The sequence below is a fragment of the Lissotriton vulgaris genome, chromosome 4_1, assembly GCF_964263255.1.
Source record: "Lissotriton vulgaris chromosome 4_1, aLisVul1.2, whole genome shotgun sequence".
In the NCBI taxonomy this organism is placed as follows: domain Eukaryota; kingdom Metazoa; phylum Chordata; class Amphibia; order Caudata; family Salamandridae; genus Lissotriton; species Lissotriton vulgaris.
Window position 1 is genome coordinate 1395216650 of NC_141691.1, and position 15533 is coordinate 1395232182.

Sequence of the window (15533 nt, forward strand, 5' to 3'; positions counted from 1 at the left end):
CCTCCCCTGACCCCCAGTCCTCTCCCTACAACAACACTACACTACCCTGCACGACCACCCCGACACTACCCTAAAACACTACACGAACACGACAACACTATCCTAAACCCTAAAACACCACAAACACACTACAACACTACCCTAAACCACCACACTACACAAACACTACAACACTACCCTAAAACACTACACTACCCAAACACTACAACACTACCCTAAAACCTAAAACACTACACAAACACTACCCTAAAACCTAAAACACTACACAAACACTACAACACTACCCTAAACCCTAAAACACTACACTACAACACTACCCTGAACACTAAACTGCACAAACACTACAACACCACACAAACACTACAGCACTACCCATTAACCCTAAAACACTACACAAACACTACCCTAACCCTAAAACACTACACTACACACACTACATTACCCTAAACCCTAAAACACTACACTGCACAAACACAACAACACTACCCTAAAACACTACACAAACACTACAACACTACCCTAAACCCTAAAAGACTACACAAACACTACAACACTACCCTAAACCCTAAAACACTACACAACACTACACCACTACACTAAACCCTAAACCACCACCCCTACACTACACTACCCTAAACCACTACCCACTCTACTCCCACCCCTACACTACCCTAAACCCTAAAACACTACACTACACTACCCTAAACCCCTACCCACACTACTCCCACCCCTACACTACCCTAAACCCTAAAAACACTACGACACTACACTACCCCTAACCCACAACCCCCTACACCACCCAAACACCACTATACTACCCTAAACCCTAAAACACGACAACACTACAGCACTACCCTAAACCACTACCCACACTACTCCCACCCCAAGCACAATCACCCTTACCTCTCTTTCCTCGTGGTTCCTCTCCAGCGTCGCCGTCTCTGCTCCCGTTTCCAGCTTTGTGCTTCACGTTGAAGGGCGGTGCATGTCGTTGTGAGGAAACGGAAGAGCCTCTGTTTCCCCACAATGAGGTGGATCGGCATTACATTGCATGCGTTGTAACAGTGCATGCGATGTAAAAACACGCGTAGTAATGGCTATGTGTTGTTACATCGCATGCGTTGTTACGCTTGCGATGTAATGGCATTGCGGGGAAACAGCCGCATTGTAATGGCTGTTTCCCCTTTTAAACACTTCCTTTACAGCTGTGATTCTGTGATTGAGGGATAGACAAAAAAACTATAGGTACACATTTGGTTGGAGTTCCCCAGTTAATTTAGAGGTTGCTTGCAAAAAGAAATTCTCAGAGTCCTTTAGCTGCCATCAGATAGCTTTTCATTTGTATTTATTGTATTTATTAATATTTAACTGCCTCTTGAATTATTGACATGTATGAAGGGCTTGGCTGTTATTACATTTTGATCAGAAAAGCTCCTGCAGCTGTTTTGTGGTTACTCGGGTATTTTTGTAGTAGCCTTAATACATTTCTTTTTATGGTAGCTTCCCAAGTGCTTAAAGTGTGCAAGACATTGTAGCATCGACCGATATTAGTGCTAAAAGCTTTGAGTTTTTCTTACGCATTTGTGAAAGTATACCGAAATGTTTTAATCTCACAATACGTTGCAGTTAAGGTGCCCACCTCCTGATCGGGGTACTCTGGCAACCAAAATCATGCAGGACAAGAATGTTCATACCAGCCCCATATCGGGTGTGCTGGAATTAGGGGTGCAGATTTTGCTGCAGTACCCATAAAAATAACCTTGCAGAAGGTCAGTGAAGAATGAGCAAGATAGAGGTCTTTGGAATAGGTCTGATTCACAAAGGTAACCTACAATTTTTTTTTTCCACAACCAATTTTATTGAGCAAATGAGCAATAAAAACGTGGCATCCCCAAGACCAAAGATCACCACGACAATATCGGTACAGTAAATCACAGAGGCAGCAAATGTTTATGCAGGTCTTAAGAATAGGCTCAGTATGAAAAAGCCCCCTCTAACCCACCCTACCCCTCAACCCGACCCCCCAATCCCAAAACTCCCCCCCCCTACCAGGTAACCTACAATTTTGAGTAAGAATACTTTATTTTGTATTCACAAACTGCACTTTAGTAGTAACTTACACTCTGTAACTTAACTACTTTTGTAGTAAGTCCAGTACCACTTATGGTCAACCAAGGGTACTGCAACACCCTCCCATAGCATAGCTGCCAAGGTTTCAGATTGCTTATGAGTGACATTTTCATATTTTCAGTGTAATTATGAGTGACATTCAACAACTGTGAGTGACATTTTCTCGCGAGCAAAATTAAACATGATGACAAGCTTTAAGCATCAGGTTATGCTTTTTCTGACCATGGTACCAGAAGTCAGACTGTCAAGCCCTATGTCCCTGTGCTCCAATTGTTGTCTTTCCCTGCCAGCCAGTCAGAGGTAGCAGAGATGAGCACAGGGGCATGCACAGAACTGATTATAGGCAGCATACACCACCCCAAAGCAAGCTTTTCTGGTCTCTGGCCCTGCAGTGTTAGATCGCCAAAACCTTTAAATCTGAACACGCTCATGTGTGCATCAAGCAGATAAAAGGTTAAAACGGCAGACACAGGCTTTACAGAGTGATTGTGAGGATGGCATGACACTGTTTATATGCATTATTCATTGTTAATTTTGCATAAACAACACAGGTGTTTCAACATCCACTCTAGAGCATCACATTGCATTTAGGTGAGTCATTACTTAAATAAACTACGTTGCATGTACATAACTGCTTTATTCTATTAACTGTGAAAGTGTCATAACTCAAGAATTGAAAGGTCACACATAGAAACACAGCACACAAGGACTATCACACATAAGCAACCTAAAACATGGCAATTAACTCCAGTTTTAAATCTGTAATAGGCACAATCCTATGTTCACCTGTCCCTACTACCTTCGGCTGTAGCTATAGCTGATGCTCCACAACAACACCTGTCAGCTGCCCCAAAAATGAAGTGACAGTCAGGTGACTCTTGTACACCGCCGCAGAAGAACAGACACTGGACAAGGCTCGCAGCCGGCAGTCAATGTGAGCTGGCAGCCATGGCACTGTAGTCTAATAAAACAAGTCTCCTCAACCCTAATAAAAATTATGAATACCCCGAAAGCAGTTCGCGCTACCTGCCCAGCCCTGCAAACAGCAGCACAGATAAGGTGCCTAAATTTAAAATTGAGAGTCAACACAGCGGACTCGTGGACAAGTAGCTGAGCACTAGGCAGCTGAGGCACATGGGTCACCCACAGAAAGCAGCATTAATTTAACATTACTCCTCGATTCAGACTCCCACAAATAATCAAACACTGGTCCGCCGCCTCCCTCTAACCTCGGACGAACAGATCACACCACAGCAGGGCTGTCACAGAGAGCTATCCAGTGCTGCTGTGCGAGACACCGCTGGCAGGCAGGTGATCATGATTGCACTACAACTGCTAATTTAAAACCAATACCATTGCCAACCAAATAGCAGAGAGACTATACACACTTCATGGGGGCACTGGGGCACACACTTACTTTGCAAGGCTCATTGCAGCAATTCGGTAAAGGGTCGCCTCGTGGTCACAACTCCTGCTATTCTGCACCGGCCTGCGCACTCTTCTCAGAAACTGTGACCTCTCAGCGGAAGCTGGCGCACAGTGGTGTGCTGGGCTCCCTCGGGCCGCTGGCCGTAGTTTGTGCCGGGGGTTGGGACCGTTCGGGTCCATCAGTCGCGTTGCAGGGCTACATTAATTATAAAATTATTGGCGTGTGCCCCGCCCTCCTTACAATAGAATTGGGGCCTTTGCACTTAAAGCAACTAATATACTGGACTCGGGCACACTTACTTTCGAAGATGGCATTAACGATGACTCATGCCGCATGATTAAGTCTGGACCTGAGCACACTGCCACAGTTTTACAGGAGCGGCCGGTGGGATCGAGTCCGATTGCGGAATATGTGTGCACACACTTCACTCCAAGTTGAGCTGTTTTCCATATAGCCCTCGGCAGGGCAGCAGTGTGTGCCAGCGGGTACGTGAGCCGCCGGTTGGGTCCATCGCTAGGAACCATCCACCACATGGTGCGAGGGGCACGCTATGCTGCCATTGCCCCACCAGCACTGCCTTAGAGTAGGCAGCAGCTCATGTAAACTTTGAGAAAAGCCACCTGCTGACTGCTGCCGTTTAAGGCGCGTACAATGTCCCAGTTGTCATTGGGCAAACAATAAATCCGACGTCCTGACGTCAGTGACAACGCTAATGCCGCACACTTGTTCTAAGTGATACATTGAAACACTGTTCAGCTCTTGCAGCTGCGCCAGAGCCCCCAAGCCTGCCAGGAACAGCGCACTCAGCGTGCTGCCATTGTAGCTTGTAAGGTACATTTGAATATAGCAGCTCCAACATGACCGGTGAGGAGGCTATAATGCGTGACTTTGCATTTCAGTGCGGTGATGCGGATCACCACACTGAAATGCGGTAGAGTCACGCCTGATGTGTGACACTTGGCAGGGCTGCCATAGGAAACAACTGCGGTATGGACTACCTACAGAAGGGTAAGTTAACTTGACACAGGGAGCACGGAAAAAGGTTACCCTACCTCCTTGTCACCTGACTATGACATTATTGTTATCAGATGCACTGTTTAGGGACGTTAGCTTTTCAGTCACAGATTGCTCTGTTTTTTTAGATTACCTTCATTTTCGATAACACAACTTGAATTTTTTTTACCTCTTATAACAAACACCTGTTTTCTGGTGTTTCTAATTTAAATCTTTCAGGTTGAGTTGTATTCCCTGTGAATGTCACCGAATGTATATTGTTTGGTGCCATTCAAGCCAATTGTATTTCCAATTAAATATTTTTATAGAAACATTTTCAAGTACTTATTAGGTCTCGTAGAGAGGCCTAATGCCGTCCATCCACAAAGCTGACTTTTACGATCCGGATTTGGCCTCAGGCATTCACCCCAGCAGCATTTCTCCTCCCCTTACCGTTTGCTCCTGCCTCCGAGAGCTTCAAAGGGATCTGCTTCACACTTCACCGCCGCCGTGACTCACATTTCTCCTTCCTTCGTGCCCAGCCCCCCTCCCAGCGCTGCCTTGTTGTCTTAGCCACTAAGCGCAGGGGGTATGGTTTGTGGATAATTTCCATGTGTAACGTAATGTAATATCAAATGACAAATGACGTGCTGTAAACCATGCAGGGGTTTTGTCACTGAAATGTGGGGCAATGAAGAGTTAACCACTAGACCTTGCTGCGCGAACCAATGGAAATTATTAATGTATCTATATGCATAAATATGACATGCTATGTAAACTGTGAACGAATAAGCTACACTGTATGTGCGAATTAAATTGAAAAAAAAGTATTTGGAAACCGCATATCCTCCTAATGCACCATAGCTTTACAGAGCTATTGAATATGTTATGAATTTTTTTTTTTTCCCTATTAGCCTTTTTAATGAAAAGAAAAAAACAATGACGTTCTCCCACTTGCACATTTTGATGGATGATGGAGACCTAAACTCATGTGCTTTTTAAACAGGTTGGACAGAGAGACATAGATCACAGCTCTATACGGCCCTCAGACTTAACCTCCATCTTCCCTGTTTTTAGTTCTCGCTTGAGACAGCGCAACCAGAGGCGTTTGCTGGCCTGACTGGCCTGAAGCGTGAGTGCACGCGAGCATGCATGCGCGCCGCCATCTGTCTGTCTTTGATCGCGCCGCCATCTGTCTTTGTCTTTGATCGCAATCACTTTCACGGGTGGGCGCACGGCCACGTCACTTTTCCTTGTTATTGGAAGCCTTTTAATCTGCGCTCTTCCTTTCAAGATGTCCTCTTCTCTGCTTTTCTACCACTGAGCTGCATTGCTGCCCAGCTCCTTCTTCTGCCCTCTTACGACTTCCACTGGCAAAATTCACCTGTGTCCTTCCTGCCATGTACCCCAGCTTACTTATTTTTCGGATGCCTCTCAGTGTCAGTCACCAGTCTACTTAGCGGAGGTGAAAGAGTGACCACTGGTTACGGACTTCACCAGGTGGACACCCAAGTGGGTATTTGTGCCTACAAATACAATATGTCATCACTATGATTCCAAACTTCCTTCTGGCACCCTACTGAGCCATACTCGTGTCAAAGCGCAACACTCCTGCAGTGATACAACAGGAGCAACATCCCCTCCCCCCCACACACACAACACTCAAAGCTTTCCAGAGTCAGTACACCAAAGCATAAATAGAACCTGGATAGCCTCAACAGCACAGTGCTCTAAAGTATGAAGCGCTATACGAACGCTAATTTGCAAACACCTTCAATAACAGAGCTAGCTTTTGTAGCGGAGCCACGCCCATAGTTTCAAGCGCTATTCGAATGCTAATTTACAAACACCTTGAATAACACTGCTAGCTTTTGTGGCGGAGCCACGCCTGTAGTTTCAAGCGCTATACGAATGCTAATTTACAAACACCGTGAGTAACAGAGGTAGGTTTTGTGGCTGAGCCACGCCTGTAGTTTGAAGCGCTATACAAATGCTAATTTACAAACACAGTGAGTAACAGAGGTAGGTTTTGTGGCTGAGCCACGCCAGTCGTTTGAAGCGCTATACGAATGCTAATTTACAAACACCGTGAGTAACAGAGGTAGGTTTTGTGGCTCAGCCACGCCTGTAGTTTTAAGCGCTATACAAATGCTAATTTACAAACACCGTGAGTAACAGAGGTAGGTTTTGTGGCGGCGCCACACCAATAGTTTCAAGCGCTATACGAACGCTAATTTACAAACACATTGAATAACCCAGGTAAGTTTTGTGGCGAGGAGAGATGGTACTGTTCGAGCATCTTCTCTAATGCACGGTACACATCTTCCATGCGCTTTAAATCACTTCTGCACTCCAAACTACAGAGAACGCGTTGCCGGCCTATTTTCCATATGATTGACAGAGAGGCAAACAATTATCTTTGGAGCTTCAGCTGTGCATCTAATCTCGAGCCAGTACATCAATCAAACCCAAGACAGGCAGACGGACGAGGTGCTTCTCAAATGCAAACAGGACGTGGGGTGGGGGGCACCTTTGTATCTTTTAATTTCACATAGGGTGGATTAAGCATAGGTCCTGTTCCTTAGGAGCAGCGCCTAAATGCATGTGTTTGAGATTCAAATCCCCTGCAATCTGTTCCTCCCCCGTGCAACTGAATGAAGAATGACAGTACCTTGTCTATTTCATAATCACCCATCAAATAGTGTGTTTTTAGTGGTTTACCACGACCACCGGATGCTAAAACATTTGGGTGCTGCCATGAGTATGATTAATCGGCACTTCCGTTAAAAGAGTCGTGGATAAGTGATTTCACAGCACATCAGTGTCACAACTCGGTTAAGACGTTTTTAACCCGGCATTAGTTGGAAAAAAAAGTTGCTTCTTTCAACTGAAAGGAAATAATAAACAAGCACTGACAAAAGCAAACACTTTGTTATTTTTTAAAGTTCACTTTGCACTAGTATGCACTCAGAAACCTTACACCGCCTTAAGTGTGATGTAGCATTCACTGTCGAAATCGAAGTTCTGAGAGTTCCTTGTTAATGAGATAAGATGCTAGCCAAAATCTGCATTTAAATGCACTGAGCTTACTGTTTGTTGTCAGTTTCATTTTGGCTTCTCGCATTCCCCCCTCCCTTCTCGGCCAGCCCTTTGATGCTGTGTACGTTCTTAACTTTCAAAAACAGTTACATTAATTTGGGACCGGGGTTAATAACCCATTTAGGGCACAGAGGGCTTAGTGGAACTCGCATCCTTCTGTAGCTTGTGGTCTGACCAGATTCTGTGCCATAATTACCACAAACTACGCAGAAGTCACCTTAATAACATGCGCTTCATAAAACTCCATTAATAAATACGTGAATAACATTTGGTATCTGCTCCTCGTACCGGTATCAGAGTTAACATACAGTCTACTGTTCTGGGATGGCAGGGTGCCCGACACACGCATACAAACCTCGAGTTGGACTCATATTCATGCTTTCCTCGAAATACATGCCTAGAGGGGTTCGAGGGTTGCTGTGGGATCCCCAAACATGCTCTGCCATGCAGCATCAACTCTCTCTCTCTTTCACGCACACAAGCTCTCTCTCTCCCTCTCTCACACATGCATGCACGCACACATGCATGCTCTCTCTCTCGGTCTCCCTCTCCTCTCTCTCTCTCTCTCTCTCACACACACACACACACACACACAGGCACGCGCACATGCACGCTCTCTCTTTCTCACAGGCACCAGGCCCGGTTCTAGAGGGTGGGCCGGGTGGGCCAGGCCCACCCAAACATGAGCCTGGCCCACCCAAACACGAATCTTGGGCTTTGCAGCGACGTCAAGAAGGCAACAGAAAATTTGCACTATAATTTAAAACGTTCCTCTGAACGTAATTTATCATCTCCTTCTCGGAGTTGCGTGATTGGGCCTTGGTGCTCTCTCAGGCACCCCCAATCACGCATCTCCTTTGGAAAGGTGAGTTGTGTCCCCACCCACTTGTGGTAGAATAGGGACATGGTGAAGGGGGCAAATCCCTTCTTTGGCACCAGGTGACCTTTGCGTGCTGCATGGATATTTCCTTCTTTTCAGTGCTGGAGAAAAGGAGTTTGTTTATCCTGATTCACCTTTCCTGACCCCCTTCAGGTGCTTATCAGATCGGGCTGTGAGACAGATTTCCAACCCAGTGGGTAAGAGAATGTGTGGCTATTTCGTTTTTAAAAAAACCTGCAAAGGCCCAACAAGATACATACTTCATGTATGCTCCGAGAATGTGTGGCTATTTTCATATTTTTAAAATCTGTGCGGGCCCAGCAAGACGCATACTTTGTGTATGCCTTGTATATTTCACTTAAATTACTTGTATCATTTTCATGACTGGCTCTGCCACAAATGCAAGACAACAGAACAAATGTCCAGATAACTCTGGTGATTAATGGTCCTGCTGGATAGAAATCTTTTGTCTGTTTGTAGTTTAGGGATGCAGATAAACTGTAGTTTATGTGGATAGCTCAGTGGGTTACTGCCTTTGTCACAGAGATCCTTTTGTTACTTGCAGTTCAGAAGTTACAGATCTAACATAGGACAGTGACATATGAACTGTATTCTAAGAGCTGCATACAAACCTGAATGATATAATTAGAAAGTTTTTTGTGTATTGCGATATAGTTAGAATTTCCCCACTCTTTCATTATTCTAATGTTGCTATAAAGAGTTCGTTTTGGCAGATGTACATTTTTTATCAGTAAAGACAAACCCTAACCACTGGGGTATGCTTTAAATCTTGAGTTTGTGCTTCTCCAGACCTATCCCTCTTAACACATACTGCCCACCAGTATGGTTGACATGTGAATCCTACACTTGGTAATCCTCATTGGCTTATGTGACATTCCCTATAGGCTGACTTACATATTTGTATGATTCATTGTCTCTGCATAATGTGTGAATTATAGAAAGTACTGTGAAGCCCTACACTATGAGTAGCGATATACCACAAATGAAAAGCACATGAGTGGCTACGGAGAGATGATGGGCTCTGTTGGAGGGTGGCAATAAGGGCATCCGAGGAGGAAGTGAATATGGGGAGAGTCTATGTAGAGATGAGGGCACAGTTGGAGGGTAGCAGCGAGCTAATCAGAGGAGGAGGTCATAGAGGGCTACGCAGAGATGAGGAGCACTTTTGGAGGGTGATCGTGAGGGAGTCTGAGGAGGGAATCATGAGGGGGAGAGGCTACAGAGAGATGAGGGGCACTGTTGGAGGGTGGTAATGAGGACATCCGGGAAGGAGGTCAATAGGGGAGAGTCTAGGGAGAGATGAGGGGCACTGGTAGAGGGTGGTAGTGTGAGAGTCTGAGGAGGAGGTTATGAGGGAGAAAGGCTACAGAGAGATGACAGGCACTGTTGGAGGGTGGTAGTAAAGAGAAAGAGGTCAATGGGAGGCACCAATAAAGACTTCCACACCAGCGCTAAAGCCAACCCTGTCATGGCCTTTCTGTTTTTGTTTATTAAATTAGCAGTCGGGTCATTAGGGCCACTGTGGAACATATTTTAAAGCGTGTGCTAATTATATTTACTGGTATATTTATTGTTTTAACTTTGAGGGGGATTTTACTCCTTTTTTTACCAGGAATAATGAAAAAGGATCCGGATGGTGGCTGATATGGGGCTGGGGCCCAAGGTCAACTGTGAGATAAGGTACACAAGAGATGGACGGTAGAAAATGGATAATCAGGGCTCGAAGGGAGTGTGCTGCAGAGTCCGGGGTTAGGTGGCGTTAGTAATGAAGAGAGATTCTCTCTGAAGGCTGGCAACGAGGGAGGCTGAGTAGTGTTACTTGCCTGATACTCCCACCTCAGAAACCTCCTTTTCACATCAAAGGGACCTTACATGGGATGCATTTTAAAAAAGAAAAATGAAATGTCCGTTTCATTTTTTTTAAGAGCAGGCAGCAGTCCGTGGGACCACTGCTTGCTCTTCAAAAATATTTTCACATCCTTTCACAAAGGGGAAGGGCTCCCCTGGTGACCCCTTCCTCTTTCAAGTGGATTACTACCTATTTGGAGTAGGAGGTAAACTGCAAGTGTTTTGTGAATTTAATTGTGATCGCAAAACAATGATGCATACAAATGCGGCTTGCTATTAGGAAGGGACGACCCTTGTAATACCGTCTTGCACAATAGCGTTTGTACATGCGAGCAGGGCAGGGCCACATAGGCCCCTGGCTGGGTGGCATACTGACCAATCACAGCGCTGCTTAGAGCATTGTGATTGGCTTAGGGAAGGAAGCCTGGCTGCCTGCTTCCTGTTTTTTTTAATGAATATTATTAAATTGAACCCCTCCCCACCAGACCTCTGCGCGTGACCCCCCGCCAACCCACTATTCCTCTCCCCACACTCCCTCCCGCGAGTTGCGACTGCCGCAGTGGCCCACCCGAATGCACTCTTGGCCCACCCAAATAAAAATTCCTGGAGCCGGGCCTGACAGGCACGCTCTCTCGAACTCACACACACGCATACTCACACACACGCATACTCACACAAGCAGGCTCTCTGCTTTCTTTCTCTCTCCCCCTCTCACTCACATGCACGCTCTCTCTCACACACACAGCCACGCACACACACACATTCTCGAACTCACACACAAACACATGCACTCTCTCTCTTTCACACACACCCATGCACGGACACATGCGCGCTCTCGCTCTCTCACACGCATGCACACACACATGCACGCTCTCTCTCGCGCTCTCACACACAGACATACACACACCCATGCACACGCATTTTCTCTCTCGCCGTCTCGCGCACACACAGGCACTCACGCACACATGCATTCTCTCTCTTTCTTTGATATGTAGTGCCGAAGCACCATTGATTCCTGCTATGCACGGTAAGTCATTCATTGGTGCTTTTATTATGATACAAGGACCTCTTGCTACCTTCCAGGCCTCCAGCACTGGTGGTGTGGTGGGGGGTAGTGCGTGGTGTGCAGTGCCGAAGCACCATTGACTCCTGCTGTTTACAGTAAGACCTTCACTGGTGCTTTTAGCTTGACTGTGATATGATACAAGGAACCCTTTGCTCCCTTTCAGGCCTCCAGCACTGGTGGCGTGGTGGTGGCATTGTGCAGTGCCGAAGCACTTTTGACTTCTGCTATGCATGTGGTAAGGCATTCACGAGCGTGGCAGTGCCTAATCTGAACACCTTCACTGCGGTTTATAGGACTACCGAAACTCTGCCGTGAATAGTCACAGTATTTTCGTGAGTACAACCACACACACACACACACCACACACACAACCACAACCACACATACAACCACACACATAAACACACACACAACCACACACACACAACCACACACAGCCACACACACAGCCAAACCCATCCACACACAACCGCACCCATCCACACACAACCACACACACAACCACACACAACCACACACACAACCACACACACACAACCACACACACACAACAGCACACACACAACCTCACACACACAACCACACTCACAACCACACATGCAACCACACACAGCGACACACACAACCACACACACAACCACAGCCACACATACACACACAACCACACACACACACACAACCAACCACACATACACACACAACCACATACAACCACACACACAACCACACATACAACCTCACACACAACCACACACAACCACACACAAAACCACACCATCCGTGCACACTTTCACCAGGCACAGACACCATCAGTCGTCAGTGCACGCTTTCACCAGGCACAAACAACACCAGTCGTCAGTGCACGCTTTCACCGGGCACAAACACCACCAGCCCTCAGTGCATGCTTCCACCAGGCACACACCACCAGAAGTCAGTGCACGCTTTCACCAGGCACACACACACCACCAGGCGTCAGTGCACGCTTTCACCAGGCACACACACACCACCAGCGGTCAGTGCACGCTTTCACCCGGCACACACACACCACCAGTCGTCAGGGCACGCTTTCACCAGGTACACACCACCAGCCATCAGTGCACGCTTTCACCAGGCACACACACCACCAGCCGTCCGTGCACGCTTCCACCAGGCACACACACCACCAGCCAGCAGTGCACACTTCCACCAGGCACACGCACCACCAGCCGGCAGTGCACACATCAATTGTTAACGCATCCACAATTAACTATTGTAGCAATCGCAGTATGGCGCACTTTACTTTTAAACATATTCATCTAAAGCGCAGCATGCCACCATTGATACAAAAAAAACACACATTGTTTTGGCCTACAATTTATAGACTTTGGTTGCAATTGGTGTTGCAATATTTAGCAATGCCAATAGCTCAAACTTAATTAATGCGAGACCTATTGCATTGCAAATGCTTGTTGTCTATGTGCATATGTAAGTAATGAAACTGGTGTCATTTTGTGTGGATAGAAGCTCAACCACAAATAGTCCAGTGTGACTGGACAGATCTATGGCTCTTTTAGGTGGTACACTATACTCAAACTACTAGGGTTAACAAGGTGGGGTTGCATTTGTTGTATGAGCTGCATCTTTTTATTTTTAGGTTGAAGTGTTTATTGAGTTTTTCAGACCAGCACAACTAACAAATCAAGCCTAACATAAAAACACAGGTCAAAAATATTCAAGGAAATATTTCCAGATAGCCGACTATACCTTTCATTTCTAGTTCAATAGTGTCATCTGGATTTATTCCCACTGTAAGTTAAAGTTACATAAAAAAATTGTAGAAATCGGGTGGAATATATGAGTAAATAAACAAAGATACTGTCTTCGAGTGACCAGTAACTATACATGATTATGCCTTACAAATGTTTCGGTCATGCCACACTGTGAGGTTTGTCTTGTGCGTTATGATTTTTGGAGAAAAAAGTTTAATATGCTTATCTTCTAGCGCAAGCTTAAATGGTTTATGTACTAAAATGCATGTAAACACATTTTACACTTGGTGCACATATCACAAGCATTATTGTGACATTTCTGATCATCCAAGGAGCTTTTCAGTAACTACTATTGGTTTAGGTCTGCTAGATTTGCCCCAGAGCTCCTGCAGACCCTAGTGACTTGGGGCCTGATTTAGAGTTCGGCTGATGTGTTACTCATTCAAAGACATGACGTATATCCTGTCTGCTGTATTACAGGTGCTCTTCTTCACAAACGTGACAGATATTCTGTCCTCCGTATTACAAGTTTCATAGCGCACTTGTAATATGGTAAACGGGATATCCCTCACGTTTGTAAAGTGGTAACCCGTTCACAAATTGTAAATCGGGCCATTAGTGTCCCTATTGGAAAGCAGACACTCACAGTCCAAGCTCTTGTCCCCAGACTGGCACAAGACTCTGGCTTCGCCGCACTTTTATAATTTGCCACAAATCCACCCTTGCCCGTTTTACAACGCCGAACAACGTTTTGGCGTTTCCAAATTGCTCACATGGGATCACGCTTTTCTAAACTGTTTTTCCTAACTCTACTTGATACCACTAATGAAGGACTTACAACAAAGCCGCAATCTACTCAAATTAAGTTACAAAAGTTGTGTGATTGAGAGCCTTCTCCTGTGAGCTGCTTACCAATAGACAATGTAAAAAATCTAATCACAATTCCAAAATGTTGCTGCAGTGTCTCTGATTTCTTAATGCAGTTGTTGAGTTAGTCTCTGCTGTCTATGTTTGTGGTTTGATTTTCATTATGCCCATGACCTGTGCTACTTTCCTTTTGTTCCCTAGGGATTTAAAGCTGGAAAGTGGGCGGCAGCGGCATTCTTCTGGAGGAGTAGGTGCCAAAGAATTAGTGATTGGGTTAGAAGGTGTAGAATTAGGAGCAAACGGCAAGGTAGGATTGTCATGCAGGAAATTCTGTTTTTTCATTCATCATAGAAATGTATCCATCAATAGCTGGTGCCGTTGATTAAGGATTAATATAAACTGTATTTCTTGTTTTAATCACTTTAAGCAGGGTAAGTTTTCCTGCAGAGAGCTGAAGAGCTACTGCCTGATTTTACCCCATGATGAACGAGAAATATCTTGTCCATTAGAATTTGCTATTTACAGATCTTTCAAGCTGGATATTTTCTGAAATTGTGGATAAAATGTAAATAAGATATGTATTGCGGTTTACTCACATTGCAAAATGTGGGTCAAATGTGGTTATAATCTACCACTTACCAAAACAATGAAATTCTTAGATGAATTAAGTTATTTTTATTCCTCTTTTTCATAACATGTTATTTTGTGCTTTAAATTAACACTTTATTTTAACATATACATATATTACTTACTGATGGTAAGAAGGTTTCAATAGGAATAGCGTTTTATTGACTTGATTTGACTATACCTCTGGCGTAGTTCGATAAATCTTCACAAAATTTTCCCCAAAAAGTGGGCCAGTGATTCTTGTTGCACATGGAAAGTTTTGCAGCGTGAATCTTTCTGGATTCACTATGCTGTGCATTATTCCGCGGTCTAGTGGTTGGGTCCGGAATCATAGTCTAATCTCTCTTTTTTTTTTCGTAGCCCAGGTGGGCGTCGACGTCCCACCCTTTGGTGTACTTCCTGTGACGTCGGCATGCTTCCTGCGGAAGCTCCCACTTTTGGGCGCCATCTTCAGATTATTTTTTCCGCTTTTGGGTCTGGATCGTCACTGAGAGGCTCCAGAGTTTTTGGAGGAAAGAAGAGGGAAAAGACCGATTTCTACACGGAAAAGATTGGAGAAGACCTCGAGAAACAAGATCACTGAGCCGGGACGACGACGAAGAAGGAGGAGAACTTCGACGTCCGACGGAGAATGAGCACACAGGGGGCCCCCTGAGCGCAAGAATGGACAAAACACTCTTTAAATTCTGCCGTAACTGCCACCACAAATACGCGCAGAAGGACCAGCACCCGGTTTGCAACCTCTGCCTACCGGTCGACCACGAGAGCAAGGATTGCAACGCCTTTTCCGTCTTCACCCCGAAGACTCTCAGAGTTAGAGAGAGA

The 15533-nt window shown here is 45.4% G+C and overlaps 1 protein-coding gene across 1 annotated transcript in view; it reads left to right on the top strand.

Annotated features, from left to right (window-relative positions):
• Positions 1-15533, top strand: part of CABLES1 (Cdk5 and Abl enzyme substrate 1) — a 501414-nt gene that overhangs the window by 340915 nt on the left and 144966 nt on the right. The window contains exon 5 of the mRNA XM_086965640.1: positions 14283-14388. Coding sequence (XP_086821766.1) covers positions 14283-14388 — 106 coding nt within the window. The remainder of the gene's footprint in view (positions 1-14282; positions 14389-15533) is intronic.